Source organism: Seriola lalandi, unplaced genomic scaffold, assembly GCF_002814215.2.
Source record: "Seriola lalandi dorsalis isolate HSWRI2012SDOR001 ecotype SW California unplaced genomic scaffold, Sedor1 jcf7180002054691, whole genome shotgun sequence".
In the NCBI taxonomy this organism is placed as follows: domain Eukaryota; kingdom Metazoa; phylum Chordata; class Actinopteri; order Carangiformes; family Carangidae; genus Seriola; species Seriola lalandi.
The window spans coordinates 1,353,323-1,374,278 of NW_019525244.1; the positions used below are offsets into that span (position 1 = coordinate 1,353,323).

Below are 20,956 nucleotides of genomic sequence, written 5' to 3' on the forward strand. Positions count from 1 at the left end.
TCAGAATATCCACATCATTCAGATGATGTCACAGATGCATATTTATATCTCGACTGTGCAGATAAAAAGTGGGAGGAACACAGCAAGATAGAAAAACTCCCTGCAGAAGTGCCTAACATATAAACAACACCTGCATTCTAAACAGAAAACTGGAACATATAATCAATCTCCAATTCATTAACTGGTATTTTCAATGCAGTAAGTAGAACATGGCTGACTGAATGCATTTATTCAAGTTTATGTTGTGTCTGTCAATGCAGGAAATGTTTCAAGTGTTAAAGGTAATAGTAGAAAAAGCAGTAGAGTGAAGAGTAAATGCAAATATTGAAATCTGCAAAAGGGAGAGAGTGAACAGGATAGGGTGTTGACGGAAAAGAGTGTTGGCATGAATGTGATGGTGTTGCAATAACAGGCAAATCAAACTGCATGTTAAGTCATGTTGATTCTGCCACCACTTCAAACCATATCAGTTAAATCTTGTTGTAAATAATATCCAACACAGGCATTCACATGAATTGCAGTATACTGTGTGTCTGTCAGGAGGCCTGGTGTGTGTTTCCCACACACGCGGTCACAAACCACGGTGCAGTCTGACAGTTAGATATCCCCATAAACATCCTCATTATTTGCCGCTGTCTGTCTGTTGTGCGAGGCGTGCTGGTAGCTGTTAGTTGTGAAATCAATCTCTTCTCAACCACGTCTTTGAACATGCAGGAGAAATGTGTTTCTAAAGGGTAAGTTTAGATTTTAATTCTGTTTCTTTGAAATGTGTTCATTTTAACATATGGTAAAACACAACGGTAAACACATGGTAAAGTGAAAGTCTCAATTTGGTTGTTAAACGTGAAAGCTGTTAGAACAGGTCCTGTCTTGTGTTATCGGATCAGTCAGACTAATTGCAGTGGAAACTGAGCTCCTAATACACATTAGAGCTAATGTCTTTATTCGTGTTCGAATGTATCATTTCTGAGTGTGTGGCTGTGATGTTTAATTGAGTGTTCAACCAGAGAAGCAAATAATATTTGGTAGCTTCTGTTTTTTCCTGGTCTCAACTGCAGAGAAAATTGCTACAGTAAGATCAGTACTACTAATAGCTACTTTTAACAGGTTTCCATACAGTACAATATCTGAACTTCTCAAAGTGAAGCTGTGGAAACTAGAGTGTCTTTGTCTTTAATCTGATTATGTATCTGATTATATCTTTTTTTATATAATCATATTCTTTTTCTAAATTGATGTTTTTTTTCTTCAATTGGATCTGTACAATTCGATTTAGCATTTGGCACTCAGACATACTATCTCATGCATACATGCAAAAGAAATTACAAATAAATACAGTATATCTGAAAATCACCTATAAGATTTCCTTTTTCACTGTGAGCCGAACCAATTGAGCAGCTTGTTTCATTTATTCTCTCTCTGACAAAATCTATGTCTCTACATGCCATTGTTAAAACATGCACAGACATAGCTTTGAAAGTCACATGGGAAATCTTACAGTTCCACAAACCTCTAGAAAAATCTCTCCTCCAAACCCACCACTGTTTAATCATTATTTATTTCCCTGGAAAGTCCCCACTACAAATGTAATGAAAATTGTATATAATTCATAGTTTTTATTCAATTATTTTCTGTTGTCTCATGTCTTTCCTTCCTGTTTTTCAGTTTCTTATGTCTTTATGTCTATATGCAGTCCATCACTGACACAGAAGTGACAGAAAAGTATGAGTGCAATTAGATCTTCTTCTAGTATATTTGAACTAAATTTATTGATATATTATATTTCTAATCAGAGACTTATTCCTCATCGGTGTTATTTATGTGTGAGAGTTAGTACTGTAAGTTTTCATATCTGTGGGTTTCAACATTGGGAACAGCTGTAGTATTGTTGTTATGGGAGGTCACAGTTGTCAGTTTTCAGGTGTTGACAGTGACATCATGTTGTGATCAATGCTAAGACTTAATAATAAGAAGTGAATCCTTGGTTGTTTGTATTTGTAAACCTGGTTCTATTTTTAACCTTAAAGCAACTTTGTATGTTTACAGTGTTTCTTTAAATTAGAACTGGAACCAGACCTTAAGCAACACAACAACAACAACAACAACAACTTCAGTTTAATGTTTAACCTTCACTGTGCAGAATGACTTGTGGCCAGACTATGATACCAGAAGACTGTTCTCACATCCGTCTACTGAAGTTGAAAGTCGTAATAAGTAATAATTTGAGTCATAGCCCTTTTGCCATCACTGTTACTACTAATCACTAGGCCTTAATGACGTAAATAAATTAAAATAGGGAAGTGTGTAGGAATGTTAAAATGTAGAGGTTTGGGCAAGATTTGTATAGTCTTACAGAAGTGCGATTATTTCTCATTTAGTCTGTCTATACAGTAGTTTAGAAGATTCTTGATTATGTTGACTGATTGCTTTATATGTACCATGAAGGCTACATACAGAAGCTTGTAAAGCAATAGACTTCACATCAATGTGTACATTGTGTTAACATACATCACACTTCTGATGGATGCAGACCTTAATGGAAACTCCTTTACTTGCTGTAAACAGTTATACATAAATCACTACTAATGAAGATTCCCTGCATTACTAGGCAAGGAAGAGGCATTATTAGCAAAGTGCTTCCTGATTCCAATCCCATAATGGATTGTAAAGTGCTTCTGCTGTGCAGTTAATGGGCATTAAAGATGACCATTTTCACTTTTGTCTTGGCAGTGAAAAGACTCCATGGACAAGAGCTAGGCCACGGTTATTGGTGCCGCCCTTCATGCTGGGAATAGTAATATATATTTTCAAGGTACCATTGCCTTTGAACTTTTGGAGGGCAACTTCAGTGTTGAACCAATCTTACAACAATATGACTACTGAAATTGGCAGTGTAAGTATATCTACCGGTCTCTGTGTCCGTGTCTTGAAACAGATGCAGCTATCAAAATGACCAAGGCAAAGACAAATCCACACACGTAATGGATCAGCGCTGTGTTTACCTGTTAATCTGATAATAAGAACAGTCATACATTTCAGATGAATCATCAGAGTAAAGCAGAATTTGTACCTGCTGTAAGGGGCATGCTACTTCTACAGCAGTTACATGCACAGGCTCCAAGGGTACAGGGCTGTGGAAATGAAAAAGACTCTCAGTCTCAAATGGATTACACTGGGATCACTGTTCTGTATGAGTAGATGAATGTAAACACAGAGACCACATAATGAGACAACCTGGATGTAACTCGAGTTTTATAAATGTATGTGTTTAAACCATGGTCATAGGACCCCAAATGGGCCTCCTGTGAACCCCTTGCATCTTGTATAAATCACTATTAACATGCTGTTTCTCCTTTTTATACATGATGCTGTTGCAGTTACTAATTCCTTGAAACCCATAACCAAGTCTGTGTAGCAGGTAAAAAAAACAGGAAGTGTACATTGCTAGCTAGCTAAAGCTTATGTTTGTACAGCTGATACAGTGGCAGTTCTGAGCAAATAAACACAGACAACACAAATAGTCCATCACTGAAATTTGCACAAATAAATATAGCGATTCAAAAATTCACTTTGTCTCAACACATCGTAATAGATCTTTTCACTGTGCAGCTAACATTAGAGTAGGCTACAGAAAAAAAAGATAGTCTTAACCCAGCACTAATGAGATGCAACACTCAAAAACACCAACTTCCTCTGCTTCACAGTACTTTGTGGCATACCCGCACCAGTACACTTTCAGATTGGATGAACCAATCAGATGTCAGCAGGAAAGTCCATTCTTGGTTCTTATGATCCCAGTCGCAATTCACAACAGGGAGGCCCGTGACATAATTCGTAACACTTGGGGCAAAGAAACTACAGTGCTGGGCAAAGTTGTCAGCCACTTCTTCCTGCTGGGGGTGTCCAGAGAGGGAGATAAGCTCCTGGATGAGGAAGTGAGTATATTAATTTTTTTAATTACTGACTTCTTTTTCAGTATCCCTTTCTACTATCATTCAACAAACATGAGAGAAAGAAATGTTGGGGGGGTTCATTGGGGGAAATCAAAATGCTGTCACCAAACCTGTTTGTAGCAGCAGCTGTTTTCAGTAAAAAAAAAAAAAAGCTCTGATAAACACACAGTACACTACCTGCCCAGCACATACAGCAGACAAAGTTACTAGATGGTGAACACAGTCGAGCATTTATCGGTAATGAGCCAGATATTTCAGATATAGGAGAGTGGATTTGACTTACATTTGCCAGGTGGCCAGAAACATGACTCAAAATGAACACTAATGTTGTTCCATATCTGCTGTATGTGGAAATAACCAAGTGTTTGCTAACTTGTTTCCACTGGAAACTAAACCAAGCGTCCTACCTGTCTTTCTTTAGGTGTTACAGGAAAGCCGGAGACATAAAGACATTCTCCAGAGTAGCTTTGTGGACAGCTACAATAACCTCACCATTAAAACCATGGTCATGTTTGAATGGCTCAGCTCTCATTGCCCCAACACCTCCTATGCCATGAAAGTCGACTCGGACATATTCCTTAATGTCCAGAAGCTTGTTGACATGCTTTTGAAAGCCCCCCAACATCGCTACTTGACAGGACATGTGGTAAGGTATGCTGCTGTTATTCGAGACCAGACCTCAAAGTGGTTTCTGCCTGTTTCTGCCTTCCCCGAGCCAACCTACCCACCGTACGCCCAGGGACTGGGCTATGTGTTCTCACTGGATTTGCCCCAAAAGATACTGGAGGCATCTTTGCATGTTAAAGCTATTTACATTGAAGATGTCTATGTGGGACTGTGTTTGAGACATATTGGAATCGCACTAACAGATCCTCCTCACAGTGGCTTGTTTATGGAAATGATGCCTTTGTTGACAAGCAGCTGTTACTGGACCTCTGTCATTACAACAATACCGGGGAGCTCTCAGCAGCTTCTGGATGTATGGGGAATGTATGAGACTCAAACACAAAGTGGCTGTTAATCAATTCTGCCCATGCCTTCTTTTAAACCGTTTAAAAGCTGCACCTTGTAAATGCATAACCCCTTTGCACAGTACAGCAGTTACATCATAACCCTATATTCATCTTAAGTTACTGTCATCATGATATTTTTTCTCTGTGACGTATGGAATCAACTTTTGATACTAAGATAGAGATTGTGAGACAGATATGCATTTTGACAGTAAGGAAAATGTGTCATATTTTAGTTGATTGCAAAGATTGCACAAATGGTTGTAAAGATATTGATGTAATTAAAATATTTTATGATGATATTTACAATTGCTCTTGTGGCTATGCAGCTTACATTCCCAGGACGCAAAGTGTGACTCTCACTAAAACAAGTTATATTAACCTGCACAAACACAAAGAAGTAGCAGGCTGAATAGTTACCACACTGTGGAACAACGGAGCTGTCTGCATTCAAAGCCCCTACCGGTATAACATTTTAATTCCGTCTTCAAAGTAACTTTAATGGCATGCAGACAGTGGAAATTTGTTTGTACAGGGGAATGAAGAATAGTCAAACACAAAGTTTGACTGTCCTTCACCACAGAAACCTAACTTAGAAAAGAAAGATGTTTATTTTCCAAGCACACCTGCATACAACCACAAACTTCTCAGCTCTCAGGGTGTACTGCAAAGCAGTATCTGCTGACCTGCAACAATCTACATATCCACAACAGGAATTAAATGTACTGCCAGGAGTAACAGATTCACAGTAGTCTGCAGCTATATGTATTTCTTTTATTAGAGTTGTAACCAAACTATTCACCAGCAAAAGGATTTCTCCATACATTCAGTGGCACCCTCAGCAGTAAACACAAAAAACATGCAAACCTCACTGAGCTTGATGTAGCAAGCAAATGATTTCTGCATATGATGTTCAACTAACTGCTTCATTTGGTTATCACAGTTTCATCTTCAAGTGAAGAGAGACTACGTCACAGAAGCCTTTGACAGCACATGTACACATTAAGATAAGTTTTGGAACTGAAGAATATTAGACAAACGTCACATACTGTAGCTTTAACAAGCAGCATTAAATAATTTACTTTTACTATGAGTTACTATTTAAGGAAGCTACAATCCTCGGTGAAGCTGATGACGGCAAAATTCAAGCATAAGTATTTCCCCTCGTGCTTATCTGCTCTTTGAATGATCCTTTTAACAATTTTTCTTGTTGGAGATTATATATTCTATCCATTCATATGAAGTACAGTGAGCTGAATTGTATTGTGAAACGATAGCATGTTTAATCATGTTGAAATTAATGTTTCATTAGATTTCTATCTGTTGATCTCTCAACTGATGCACATGACATAAAATGATTTGCATTTTTTCTTTTCTTCTTCACACCGAAACAAACACATCTTTAAAAACCACTTCCTGATATGTCTGCCTTTATAGGGAAGTGAAAGTAGCCGTCTAACACTTCGGGTGGGGGTTTCACCTCACACACAGAGCAATGTCACCCATGAGCTTGGTAATATGCAAACAAAAGCAACAGCGCTCTCGTGTGGTAAGAGAGCAGAAAAAGGGAAAGGAGAGTAGTGTCATAGGAAATGAGAGAAATAAAATAAAGTGCTAATTAAGTTTTGATAACTTTTCATACAGCAATTCCATTTATAATTCCTAAGTGACTCTACATTACATCCCAACTTAAAATCCTGTCAGATGTTTTTGGGTTTTTTTTTTTCTATATCAGGGCATCTGTATCTTTTAAAAGTTTGTGAGCCGGTGTCTGAGGCTCTTCCATGAGAAAAAGGCCGATAAGGAGACACTGAGGGAGACAGAGACAGATAAAAAGATGTGCTCAGCCAGCCTATTAGAATCACTGCAGTATGCCTCCGCAGGATCTTTTTCTCTTTGTCTTTGTGTGTATGTGTGCTTATTCTTATATTTTTATCCTCAGATGGATGAAAAAAATGTCCAATGTGAGGACATGCTGTTCTAGCAGCTAACTATATTGATGGGTCCCAGGTTAAACACTTGTTGTTCTTGAGTGACCTCAACCAACTCGATCACCAATACCTGCAGCAAGCTAAACTTTAACTTCTATACTGCTTCTGTCTCTAACCCCTCTGCAACCACTTTAATGTCAGGTGGGTTGGAGGGTCTGAGTTGGCTAAGTGTCTGGCAATGGAGGACCAAATGGCAAATTTTGGGGATGGGGTAGCTGCATTCGAACTTGGTCTTTCCTTGGCCCGGTGTCAGCCCCCTGAATCTGACCAAGGAACTTGGCCTGATTGTGAAATGTCATTAATCACAAGTTCAGGAGAAGTCAAACAACTAGACCATGCTAGATATGAGCCGCTTAGTTTCAACATTTCCTGTTACTAATTTCTAAGATTGTCTTTTGACAACTGCAGGCTGTGTGGAATTGAGAGAGGTCTTTTCCAGGATGACAACACCTGGGATAATAGAGTTTATCTTGGGGCACCAGATGGTTTGCTGACCATGAAGATGATGTGACTCACAGGGTGTGGCAATTAAACACAGAGATTTTGGACTGATGTTTCTACTACCTTCAGAATATACAGTTATTTCAGGGATGAATATGTCAATAGAAGCTGCTCTGGAGGCTCGTTGTGTCTCGAACACCTCAGTAAGCCTCTTTATATAGGTTTTTCCTTTAATTTGTCACCTGTCTGTAACCAGCTGACTATCTAGCATTTTTAACCATTGTTTTTAAACCATGTTCATTGTGACTGTGTCTTCTTTGTATCTTGAATAAGAAATTTGTCATCATGTATAGAAAAAATAAGAAATCCCCTCCCTTCTCTTTGCTTCTGAGGAACTTACAGTGATACAGCTTTTATCACTGCATACTGTGTGTGTATTCGTGTATGTATGTGTGTGCATGTATGCATGCAAGTGTCCTGAGGAAATGGTTGAGATAAGTGGAATGTCAACTTCCTCTGAACACAGACACAGAATACCTCGTTACCTGATTGCATATACACAGAAACACACACACACACACACACACACACAAACACACACAGAAAATGAAATGAGAGACAGACAAACGACATCCATCACTCTGGAATTTTCTTATTCAGTTGTTTCACAGAATGTTGTCTTGTTTAGGTTGGATACGAGTCCAGAAATGTGTGTGTTTGAGTGTATGTGTGTGTGTGTGTGTGTGTGTGTGTGTGTGTGTGTGTGTGTGTGTGTGTGTGTGTGTGTGTGTGTGCAGGCAGCTGACCCTGGTGTGAACAGGGCCACTGTGTGAGACCACAGAGAGACCATTCTTTGCCGGGACACAAACACACTCACACACACACACACACACACACACACACACACACTGCACACTCGTAGCTATCCTCTCTCCCCCCTCTCTCACTCTTTAATTTGTCACAGTCACTCACACACACAAACACACACACAGAGGGTGCAAGAGAGTCACTTGCCATCTTTCTCTTATTCTCCTACACTCACACTCACACACAGGATTCTAGCATAGTCTTGCGTTCTCTGTTTCTGCCCGACACACACACACACACACATGCACGCGCACACACACATACACACACTGACTGTGTCCCACCACATAATGACCCTTATTCCACCATGATGACTGTGACTCAATGGCTCAGTCAGGGGACTGGAATGTGAAGCTCCATCTCTCCAATACATTTTGCACTTAAAAACATAATTACATGGGTAAAGCAAATAAATACTGCAGCATAAATAACTGAGAGGGAACATACTTAATGGGAGCTATTTGTAAGTTTTGCTATTGCTACATAGCCAACATTAGCATTAACAGCTGTTGACTTACCAGTCTATAAGAAACTGGATGAGTTCAGCATCAGACTTCATTCCTTTACTTACTTACGTTCCTTTACCAAGAGCTGTCTCCAGTGGTTGAAAGCAACCTTCTTGTTTTGCTTGTATTTCTATCACTTCTTTTCTGCTACTGAAGTTAGCATGCTAACTAGCTAGCTCTGGCCTGGTTGGACTGTCTCATCACATTCCGATACCAAGTCACTGCCAATAGCTGATAATTATTATTCTCTCATATCAAGTATCATGTCCTGTCAGTAGGCCTACAGTGCATAATTTACACAGACGCATGAAATAAGTGAGCCAGAATTTTTACTGCAACAATGAGCACACATCAGTTGGAGTTGGTAAAACATGAAGGTGTAATTGGGTTATGTTTATGAATACATTGTACTATCACAAATAAGCAGCTATAATCAATATTGTCTTAATATTGATTATAGCTGTGAATATAACAGGGGGTTGCTTGTGATGAAATTACAGAGAACTATGAAGCTACAGAGCTTTGAAGTGACTTTCGTGCTCAATGTTAATCTATCTGAGTGAAAACGTTACTGTTTTAGTTCAGTCTCACCACTCGCATAGCCTAATTTTTAGCTGCAGCAGGCAGCGCTGTTTTCAGAGACAAAGCTCTAAAAACCCATGGCACACTACCTGCACAGCAACAAACAGCAGAGAATGTTAACAAAAAGCTGGTGAACAGAGTGGAGCATTGAACAGCGTAAGAGCCAGATATTCAGGAGTTGGTACAAAGATCTCAAACAGATTCACCAAGTGGCCGCAAACACCACACCAGATAAATTAATTTGTTGCTCTGTTATGGCTGCATGTGTAAATAAGCAATAAGTTGCTACCTAGTTGATGCTCTGTCAATGTTTTGTTCACAACTTGTTTCCGCTGCCCCCATGTGGCCAAAAATCCATCATGCAAAATTAGTGGCAGCTGTGAGACTTGTATATAGCACAAAAAGTTGCTCATACACACATTACACAGTTTGAGAATCTGTTTTGAACAGCATGTTTTAAAATGTTTATTTTGCGAACGCCTGTTGGCAGGCCCCATTTCCTTCAAAGTTTAAAGAGCCACTTTGTTGATGTTCACCAGGACATTACAGAAAGATGGGACAAAACAAGCATTGTTCATTAAAAATAGGCAGAAGAATTTTTTAATTTTTAATTTCTTTCATGTACAATCACAAATTTCAAGTTCTGCTTCTCTGATCTGGAACTGGACACGTGCACAGTGCAGCATTCATTAGTGTTACTGAAGGCTTTCCCTGCTATCACGTGTGCTATCACAAGTGTCTGCTGTGGAATAGGTCTGTTAAAGCTAAGAAGTCTGCCTTTACTGGGTCAACCTCAGCCTTGATGTTTGCTTAGTTTTTTTATGTTAAAAAGGTTGAAGGATGAGGTAAAATAACAACAAATGGCTGACATCCTTAGGATGTCAACTGTTATGAAATAAATATGATGTGCCCCCTTAATGTGAAGGGGATACCAGAATAGAAATAAAACACCTGCAAATGCTCAGGAATGATTGAGGGTAAACTGTAAGAATGATTGTCAGGGCAACATGTTCAGTGTAGTCACATTGTCGGCGTTTGTGTGTGTGTTTACGTTCCTTTCAGTAAAGCTTACTGAATGTTTATCTTGTTATTAATTCACTTATCACTGATTTACAAAAGGAATTTACAAAGTAGACAGTGACTACTGAGTTTTTTTTATTTTATTTTTTTTATAGAATAACGTGAGGAGGACCTTTCACCACAAAAACACACGCGCGCGCACGACCACGGACACGAATACACGTGGAAAGATTGTTGTGTATTACACTTCATTATTCCAGTAAACTACGTTTGGACACCAACACTGTAGAAACAGCGGTTTAGTAAAATAAAGGTTCTTCGTCTCGTCGGTTCACTAGATGTCAAGTTTCTGAGAAATCACTTCTCAGCTGCACAACCTAGGGGCAACAACTCAGTAAAGTTAGGTGAACCGTAGTTGTTGCACCCGGAAACGGGATGTTGGTAGTTTCATAATTAAAGCTGAGTTGTAAAATTGACTCGGGCCTGAAACAGTAAATAATAATAAAAGAAAGAATTAGGTCGCGAAAAAGGCAATTAAAACTAACTAAATAATTGAATAACTTTCAATCAAGCCTGTGCACAGTGACCATTTAACAATGGGGAAAGTGGTTTCAACTTTTGGACTCCACTGTATGTAGGGAATTACAATAGGTTTAGCTAAAGCTACAGAAGGTTTAACATGTTTTGATATGATGTATGTTTTTCTATTATATTGCTGATAGTCACCGTATCATCTTGTATCATCAATAACAAAGAAACCCCCAAATCAATCCATTTTTAACAGGTGTGCCGAGGAAGACAATTATTTTGAAAGGCGTGTCTGGAAGTCGTGTGTATGACACTGGCTAGCTTGACGCTGCTAGCCAAACCTCAGAATGGACCCGACGAGGAAAAGCCGTTAGTTTGTAGAGAAGAAACTGTGACCGTCCATGTCTTGTCTACAAACATCAACACGCTGACAAAGTTATTGGCAGCAATGTCGAGAGAAAACACCACCCGAAGTTTGGACAGTATAGACCTCGCTGCTTTAAGAGTAAGGATAGAAATGTTGTCCTCCTTTTTAAAGAAGTGTTTGAGTAAACATTGTAGGATGTGGTGGGTGTTCCTTGAAACTTAACGGTAGTTTCAAGCAACAACTTAGTGGGCAGTCGGAGATTTAAAAAAAAAATCTTGCCAAAAAGTCGGCTCTCACTTTAAGTACTGTTTAAGAAACTTTTATCGCGTGTTTAAGTGTTCGTGTGTAATGTATCGAGTAACATAATGTTTTCTGTCTGCACTGTGTCCTGTTTGTTGTAAGTTTACAAGTTACAGTGTTTACACACTGGATTTTCCTTTGCTGAAAAGTTGACATGCAACAAGTGATCGACAACAAGAAAACCCACTAACGTAAACTGTATGACAGAAAAACCATAAAGAAAAGAAAACACTCTTGTCACACACTTGTGACATACAGTATTGTTGTTTTAACCAAATTCACATAGTTATAATACTGAAACGCTAGTCTATATTGGTCCTATGCTGCAGTTTGGAATTTCCTTAATCTTTTTTCATTGGTCATTAAACTACACTGTTTGTGTCTCAGTCCTATAATATTGGTATCCTTGGAGATAATGACACTATATGTCTAGAAAAATATAATGGCATTTTATGTATTTCAAGGTGATAATATTTCAGTAGTCAGTGAAGCCATAATCTATAAAATTACAAATTTCAATCTGTATTTTCATTACTTGTAGCTCACAATGTTATCCGCATTTTCAGTACCACTTCCTCAGTCCACATCCCGGTATAACAATGCATTGTTCTCCATTTGCCCTCAGCACTGAGTATATAAAGCTACTTGTCATAGTTTTGCATGGCATGAACCTGTGACCTTGCTGAAATGCACCGTTTTCTACACTGTTTCTACTGTTATACTGTTGTTTCGTTTCTTGACTATATTAATTATACTCATCTTTGCTCTCTCTGTTTGACTCAGCTCACATACTTGCTACGTGACATTACTGTAATCCCAGTTTTCTTTTCTTTTTCTTGACAATGTTAATGTTTTTTTATTTCTCTAGGATCCTGCAGGTATCTTTGAGTTGGTGGAGGTGGTTGGCAATGGAACCTATGGTCAAGTGTACAAGGTAAGCACTCCCATGATGCTTTTCTGTCCCTCTTTTCCAATTTGGTTTGGTTTGTTGCATGCATGCATGAAAGCACTTGAACACTGCTGTAAACTGTGATACTGATACGAAAAAATGCTTTAATTGTGTTGTCATGTTTCCATCTAAACACTGTTTGCACACAAAAACGCTGGCAGTAAGTTGATCCACCAACAGCCCTGCCACACGGAGACATGGTATATTACAGAATCTGACACGTCATTTCTGGTAAAACTCCCTTCTGCTACTTCCAGTTACAAAAAAAATAGCTGAAATTCTCATTTGACTGAAATATCCTGTAACATACACACACCAGCATCTGCAGCATCTTTAAAGGGCCCTGGGTGGGGCTCACTTCCTTATCGCAATATCTGTTTGTGTATATGTATGAGTGGTTTGTGGTTACAAGAGGTGTTAAATTTTATTTATGCCTGTGCAGATGGTTGTGTCCCATGATCGTATGCTTTTGCTAGATCACCTATACCACATAATGTGTTACTTGTGTTTATGGACTAGTTGAAGATTTGAACATTGAAAAAGGAGGTCTTCTTGGGCAAATGATGGTTGTGCAACAGAGGGTTCACACCCTTTAGAATTTAAAACCTCATTACTGTTGCCTCAGTAAGATGTACTGCTAATGTGCTAATAACATGACTGCCCCTTAAAGAAAAGACAAATAAACATGTTTATAAAGAAGGTGATACGAAATTGCCTAAATCCAAAATGAATTATGGAAGAGGATGGTTATTCTTCCTGCAGGACAAGGCATGTGCAGTCATCCCTGCCTCTTAAAAATGACATTTCTACCCAACTAAACTGAACCAGCAGATATATCCTGCAGGAAACGTAATTGCGACCGGATTACGTTTTCTTTCACAATGAGGATTTGTTGTAAATTTATGTATTTGGCAAGTTGCAAATGATACTGAACATACAGTGCCATTCAAAAGTTTGTACACTTTCCCATTATGTGTCCAAACATTTGACTGGTACTGTAACTGAAGTGAATGTAAAATGTTCACAGATGAGCTATTCGTTTTCCGCCAGAATGTTTGATCTTGCTGTACAATATCCAATTGTAGTGACAATGGCATCATTAAACAATTTTATGGTTATTTTTAAACCATCACAGCACTTGGATAGAGTTAGGGAAAATTGTGGCCTGGTTTAGTACAGAAAACCCTAACCCTAACCCGTGACTTCAGGCAACTATTTACTTACATTTAAGTAAAACCAATGTCTTTTCCTGCGTTTGTTGACTAAACATAACCACAGACAGGACTGTGGATGCGAACGGTCTCTGGTGTGACAGTAGTGCGCTCTCTACTGGGTTCACTCAGTAGGAGCAATTTCAGGTTACTTGTAGTTATGTATTGTTTTGTGGCTAATCAGTGTTAATATCAAAATATCAATAACTTCAAGAAGCTAACTATTAAACAGCTTTGAAATGAGTTACTTAGGCTTGGTCTTGTTAAAAATGTGGTATATAGCTTTAAGATAAGGGTATGAATTAAAGTAGAGGTTAAAAGTTTAGGGTTAAAGAATGAATGAGGTTCATGGATAGTTCGCAGAAGTGTATGTGTCTGTGTGTGTGTGAGACAGAAGGTGGGTGTGTGCCTCGATTGCCACTTGATTTCCTGAAAGAGGAAATGTTGCAAGAGATGCACTAAGACACTAAGGCCTGTGTTGCCCTTTACACTGGGTGCTTTTACACAGGGGTAGAAAGTCACACATTTCATCCTGTGACTCACATTCATTGATGTTTCAACAAGGGGAAACATCCAAACATGGATGAATGGTGAGCAGTTTCATTCAGGGCAGTGATTTTAGGGTTTCTTATGTCATTAACCCACAAACAGAGGCAGCGGAGATATGAGAAGCTGATTTGATAGACCTGTTTTCTGAAGAAGCTTCCTCTGAGAGGATTCTTATTTTGTGAAGAGTGAAACTTCAGTAATTATTTGTTATTCTTCTCACAATCCTTATTTCTGTTCAACGAAATATTTTTTTCTGCCTCATAAGAATTACTATAGGCAAATCAATACTGATAGTCTGTAATGCTAACAGGTAATTCATTGGAAATCGATGAGGGCTGTGCAGATCTGTTGTGCACTGTTGTGTACATTTAACAGACACTTTCTGAGTGTGTGTGTGTGTGTGTGTGTGTGTGTGTGTGTGTGTGCGGGGAAACCAGGGCAGGAACAGGGCCAATAGAACAATGCCCTACACTGCACAAACACACACACACATACACACACACACACACACACACACACACACACACACACACACACACAAACATACACATGGTCCCCAAAGAAAACACTTGGTTGTGGATTGATTTGAGTGCTGGAGATGCTGACAAAGCATCTGGGCTTTTCCTCTGTTTATTTATATGTGGGTTGTCTTTTCATTACATTGCAGTTTAAGTATTTAGTAATGGAAACCCAGCATGGATGCTTGGTCGGATCTCAATTCTAAGCTTAGACCTCTGCATTAACGTTATGTGCATTAATGAAACAACAGAGGAAAGTTAGTTTTGAACCTTGCTATAGTGTGACATCATCACGACTTTTCACAACAGAAAAGTTATTTTTTTATAAACAGATTTTTATACAATGTAAAAAAAGTCATCTATACTGTGCCTAGACAGAAAAAGACATCCCTTGTGTAAAAAATCTGTCATGTGTTTGTATTGCAGAGTCACAACATTAACACACTGCATTTTTAGTATGCAGCCATGGGCAGAGGAAGTCCCTCTTTTACGTTTGCAGAGATGCTGATAGCACTGTTACCATGGTTTTTGTGCTAAAAGTAGCACATTTATGAAGACAGCGCTATGTGAAATGCACACAGTTACAACCAGTTTTGTTGTATCTTACAGTGTGTTTGAGGAATTCATTTAAGAGGGCAACAGAAAGCAAATGGCAAAACAGAGAAACTGCAGGTTTTGTGAAAATCAGTTTTAGTAAGGTCTAGTGTCAATCAGCAGGCTTACAAGCAACAAGCAGAGGTATATAAGGTCAGTCAAGTCAGGAAAACAAATGAGTGGGACCAGGCACCACAAAAAAACATATAACTTGAAAATCATAGACTTTGCTGGAACGCCATGGCATCTTTGCAACAAAGGTATGTGAAGGTATTAAGAATTGCAGGCAGGTGATCCCTAGAGGAGGGAAACTAAGTGAGGACAGAGGGCAGTTTAGGCATGACAGGGTGTGGAAAATTCATGAACACACAGTGGGCCTTTGAAAAAGAGGATGAAGAAGCGGAGGAGGGAAATGGAGAAGGAGTCACTATGACAATGTTTATGTGCAGACAGTAGTGTGCAGTTTGTTGCAGTCCCTACTGTAAGCCACAGTGATCCACTGTCTGTTGTGTGGTGAAATGGTTTGTAGTCCAACTTATATTGCTATTTAGTTCTGCTCCAAACTGAAGCCTTACAGCAGACATCAGGAGCTGATTGTAGTGATTGCTAAATTTTACTTTGACTCATGTTGCATTGTGTTGTGGGTAGTTTTTTGATCCACTAATTGCCGGTTAGTTTTTTTGTTATCATGTCAGTCATGTCAGTGGGCTCTGACGCTGGAGGAAAGTTAGCCCCATTAGCCTCGTTTTCATTTTAATCCAGTGGAACGGCCTCCTGGTCAGCAGACAGGATATTCTGACATGCTAAGACGGACCCAATTAGAGGAGATGGAGACTGAGATGGAGCAGAGAGAGCTGGAGAAAACAATTAGGCCTTTTCATTCAAATGGCCTCAGAGAGTGAAAAATCAGGACCTACTCAGGAACTCAAAGAATCTTCAGAGGACTTGTTTTTGCATTTCCACCATATCTTAAAAGCTGCTGTAATTAGAGAAATTAGAGCGATAACCCATTAAAAAGCCACTGTGTAGACTGAGATTTAAGTGTTGCACAAAAGAAGAAAACACAGTCCTCACTGCTGTAGGTGAGTGTTGTTTGAATGTATGTTGTGTAAGAGATATATGAGTGTTGGAGATTTTAAATATTTGAAAATGAGACTCAAGACCCATTTTTTTTGGTTGTTTGTTTGCTATATTAAGTGTCAATAATGAAACTTGTGTTTGACCAGTGTCATGGTAGTGGGGAGATTTTCAGGGTAAGAGCTAAAACTAGATCCAGGTTCCTGCTGTATAAATGCAGGTAGTCCCTCAAAAAGTTCCCTTAAAAGTTCTTGCGGTCAAAAAGGGAAGTGGCACAGCCTCAACAAGACAAACACAATCACCCCTTTCTCCTATTATTTCTACTCCTCTCCATTTCTATAACCTCAAACCTGAACTCAAATCAGTTTTCTCTTCTCTTCTCTTCTCTTCTCTTCTCTTCTCTTCTCTTCTCTTCTCTTCTCTTCTCTTCTCTTCTCTTCTCTTCTCTTCTCTTCTCTTCTCTTCTCTTCTCTTCTCTTCTCTTCTCTTCTCTTCTCTTCTTGTTTGTCTGTTGCCTTTTCTTTGAAGCTTTTCATCATGCACAGCATTGATTTCACATATTCAAATGCTTACTTCTTGGTGTCCTAAAGAGGGACAGAATAATTGGTGTCTGAATAGATCACACACACTTGCACACATTAGTGTTAAAAGCTGTATTATGTGTGGTAGCAATCACATGGTTGTAGTATGCCTGCAGAAGTTTTGTGGCACCAAGACAAAGAAATCCAGCCTTTAAATGTGGGTAAAACGACTTCATAGGATTTTTCTTTTGTTTTGCCATGAATTATTAGAGCAAAAGAGCAAAACGTGGCTTTTGATTCCTGGATAGCAAAGTCTGTGACCAACAGTAGTAACTTCAGCAGTTGAAACTTTTCAAATAAACATGAAGTTGCTGAGTTGCTGTATTGGACTCTCTCAGTACTATATCACCATGAGACACACACTCTGCATGCTCCTCTCACGTACCATCTAGTCATCATTTGCACAGCACACACACACACACACACACACACACACACACACACACACACACATACACAGGGCGTTTCCCTGTTTGCAAAAGAACTTCCCTTCCCTGCAAGCTATTGCTTTAGAGTCATCTCTCTCTCTTTCTCTCTTTCTCTGTGTGTGTGTGTGTGTGTGTGTGTGTTACAATGTAAAAACGGCAAACTCCACTGAGACTAAGCGCCATGATCACTGCTGATGCAACACAGTTCTGCTCTAAGTAAAGCTGAAATTAGTCCCGAGATTCAGGGTAGTTACTCTGACTCTGACTAGACTAATGTTTATAGCATGTATAAAATAAATTGAAACATATCCTTAACAATCATTTGTCATTCTAAACAGTTCTGAAAGGTCACAGCCATCTGAATTTGCTCTATAGCATGGCTTCGATAGTTGATACATCTCAGTAAGCCTTGGTGACACCATGTTCATACATCATGCACAGCCATAAAACAGCTGGCCGCAGTACGATTGCCAGAGTGATTCACTTACACTTCCTCAAATCTTTCTAGTTTCAGAAGCGTCACTTCCCTTTCTGTGACCTACATATTATTCTTACATTACTCATGTTCACTGATGTGCTGATCAAAGTATAAAAATGTCCAAATGTAGATTTTGACCAACTGCTAATCTCTGTTGCAACAAAACCAGAGAGAGCACAGATCTCAGGGCCAAAGTCACACAACATACACCAAACTTCAAAGAAAAAATTCACATTCATGGTAAGTGATCCAGATCTGTACCTAAATTTAAAGGTCCCATATGTTATACTCTTCCAGTGTTTTATTTGATATCCATAAGAGCTCTAGTAAGAACAAGGCGTTTTGTGTTGGTCTCTTAGCCTCTCTCCCATTTGGCTGACTGTTTTCTGAATGACGCACAGCCAGGCCAAGCATAGATAACATATTACAGCTAGAAGAAGTCACAGTTTCTGATAACAGGTTGTGTATATTTCTCAAAGGATTGAGCGTTTTGAAACTTTCAGAGTTGATATAGAACCTAGACCTGCTTTATAATCAAAAAACACATGGAAAGTCACGTTCTATAATATGGGACCTTTAATGGGTTGTTCCGTGGCTCATTAACCATCACTCCACCAAGTTCAATGTAAATAGATTCAGTACTTTTTGCATAATCGTTTTGACAACTAAACAGACAGAGGGAAACATAGCCCCTTGGCGGAGGTTTGTAACCCCTCCCCACAGTGATATCACAACCACTTCTGCAGCTGCTAGACAGTGAAAGCCACTGGAAGGCTTTTATTTTGAAAAACGCTTCATATAAAGAAAATGGACAGCTCAGTTGTGCAAAGCATCCTAACATTACATTAATACGCATTATTAAAAATTTGGAAAATTGAAATGAATATGATCTTATCTTGAAATAAAAGTCTTTGTTCCAAAGCTAAGCAGTGGTGGGTGGGGGTTTGAGCTGAGAGAAAACAGAAGAGAGACACAGAGAGAGAGACAGGAAACATCCTCCAACATAGTGTAGAGTTGCTTCATCTGTGTTTGGTAGAGGTGAAACAGTGGAGAGTCGGAGAGAGACAATGGGAAAAATGGAGAGAAAGGAAGGAGAGGGAGGAAAGTGAGAGAGCGAGGGAGGGCAAAGGAAGGAAGGCATAGGTGAAAGGCAGAGAGAAAGAGAGGAGGGGAGGAAGGAAGAGGGAGAGAGGCAGATGAAAACTAAAGAGAGAAGGGGAAAGCAGCCCCCCATGAGGCTCGGAGCAATGGATTGTGCTGATTACCCAGCAGTGTGTGTGTGTGTGTGTGTGTGTGTGTGTGTGAGTGTGTGTGTGTGTGTGTGTGTGTGTGTGTGTGTGTGAGAGAGTGAGAGAGAGAAAGAGAGAGAGAGAGTGAGACCCAGAGCAGTGAGAACATGGGAAAGTCCAGTTAGAATATTCTTGGAGGGTCTGGCCTTCTTACTATACTTTCTAAAATGCCAAACGTCCAATTAAAAGTGCACCTGTGATTCAGTATCATACTTCAACAAAGTTGGGGAAACTGCAAAACTCAGATTTAAAAAAGAATGATCGAAATCAATGCAGCAGTATCAAACTCTGAAACTGCTGAATTCTAAAATTCCCATGATGCAAATTGATAGTGTCTCTTCATTAGATCCTGCCAGCATGATGAGTCATGGATTTTAAATTTGTTGTTGCTTATCAGCCAACACATACAATGCTAATGTATCTAAGATAAGCTAGTATGAGTTGATATATCAGTCTGGCCCATTAATCAGTTTATCTCTAGTCTCATTAACCATCAGAAAAATGGTAACAAACAAACAAACAAGATGGTTTCTCCTTGGGCTGCCCTGGTAAATACATCCCTGTTGGCTTACAGAACACACACACACACACACACACACACACACACACACACACACACACGCACGCACGCACACACTCACACTCACACTCACACTCACTCACTCACAGTGGGAGCAGTTTCACTTTCTCAGTTCTCTGCAGCATTATTGTAAATATAATAGACACCAGTGCAGCCCTTTTGACCGTGTAGTGCCAACCAGTGAAAGTTCCATGTGAATGGAAGGGAGGGAAAAAATGGGTTGTTTCTCTAGCAAAATGTGCGCGCGCGCGCACACACACACACACACACACACACACACACACACACAAACAGATACAAACATGCTGCCGTTTAATAGCACCATTCCTACATGCAGTTTGTAGAGGAGATGCAGTCCATCCAAGCACACCTATGTAACTAACAGACTGTTCTGTAGGGGAGAGACAGAAAAACAGAGGAGGAGATGAAAGCAAGGAAGGCAGAGAGAGGGAGAGAGAAACTTTCGAGAGTAGCAGAGAGATACAGTAAGAGTGTTTCTCTCATTTGTCCCCTTGCTGTCTGCATTATAAATGTCTCTTTTGTATCTAATTAGCATATGTATGAATATATTATAGTAACCTTTTCACTGACACAGTATTTGTAGTATTCCTTATTCCATTGTGTGTGTATGTGTGTGTGATGTGTGTAAGTGAACAAGACAAATATGGAGATGACATTTGTATCTGGATTCATTTGTGTGTGTTTGATTCCTAGCACTTTGTCATATAATGTGTGTGTGTGTGCATGAGCCCATGTATTTAATTCATTGGACGTCAATGTCAGAAAGTGCACAAGCTTTCTCCAATTAATTGAAGACCACAGAGCCCTTTGAGTGTGTGTGTGTGTGTGTGTGTGTGTGTGTGTGTGTGTGTGTGTGTGTGTGTGTCAGTGCTGCATATTGTTAATAAGTGGCCCAGCTGAGAGTAGAACATTTCACATTAGTGAGTTGTGGTGGCAGCGTAGCCAGCAGACACCATTGAGTCTAAAGGGACAGGAAGGCCGTTTCCTTATTTATCACAGTCAGGGCAGTGGCTGCTTGTATGCCACAATTCTTTGCAATTATGGAGACAATGTCCTCCACGTGGGGACAGAATGGTGGCCAGAATGAACAGGGGTCATTGAGCCTGACACAGTATA

General features: G+C 39.5%; 2 protein-coding genes across 9 annotated transcripts in view; both read left to right on the plus strand.

Annotated features, from left to right (window-relative positions):
* Positions 1–71: 71 nt before the first annotated feature.
* LOC111667599 (beta-1,3-galactosyltransferase 2-like) lies at positions 72–5,265 on the plus strand. Of its 3 annotated transcripts, none has more exons than XM_023423347.2 (4): positions 72–198; positions 2,731–2,893; positions 3,705–3,935; positions 4,375–5,265. In XM_023423347.2, exons 1-4 carry the CDS (start codon positions 194–196, stop codon positions 4,972–4,974), a joined length of 999 nt encoding a protein of 332 aa, XP_023279115.1. In that variant the 5' UTR covers positions 72–193; the 3' UTR covers positions 4,975–5,265. The 3 variants fall into 3 exon arrangements, with proteins under 3 accessions (XP_023279115.1, XP_023279114.1, XP_023279113.1); XM_023423346.2 differs by lacking the exon at positions 72–198 and adding an exon at positions 206–734; XM_023423345.2 differs by lacking the exon at positions 72–198 and having other exon boundaries at positions 741–2,893.
* A 5,971-nt stretch (positions 5,266–11,236) lies between these two features.
* Positions 11,237–20,956, plus strand: part of LOC111667598 (mitogen-activated protein kinase kinase kinase kinase 4-like) — a 66,068-nt gene continuing 56,348 nt past the window's right edge. For all 6 annotated transcript variants that reach the window (XM_023423344.2, XM_087178542.1, XM_087178544.1 and 3 more), the window contains exons 1-2: positions 11,237–11,403; positions 12,434–12,499. In XM_023423344.2, the coding sequence (XP_023279112.1) occupies positions 11,347–11,403; positions 12,434–12,499 (123 nt within the window). In that variant the 5' untranslated portion in view covers positions 11,237–11,346. The remainder of the gene's footprint in view (positions 11,404–12,433; positions 12,500–20,956) is intronic.

What these genes read in the sequence shown, in the direction of transcription:
- LOC111667599 (XM_023423345.2), top strand. Translation starts at nt 2,690, where the DNA reads ATGGGCATTAAAGATGACCATTTTCACTTTTGTCTTGGCAGTGAAAAG. An exon ending in TGACTACTGAAATTGGCAGT is followed by an intron (nt 2,894 to 3,704) that starts GTAAGTATATCT and finishes TCTGCTTCACAG; the next exon opens with TACTTTGTGGCATACCCGCA. An exon ending in ATAAGCTCCTGGATGAGGAA is followed by an intron (nt 3,936 to 4,374) that starts GTGAGTATATTA and finishes GTCTTTCTTTAG; the next exon opens with GTGTTACAGGAAAGCCGGAG.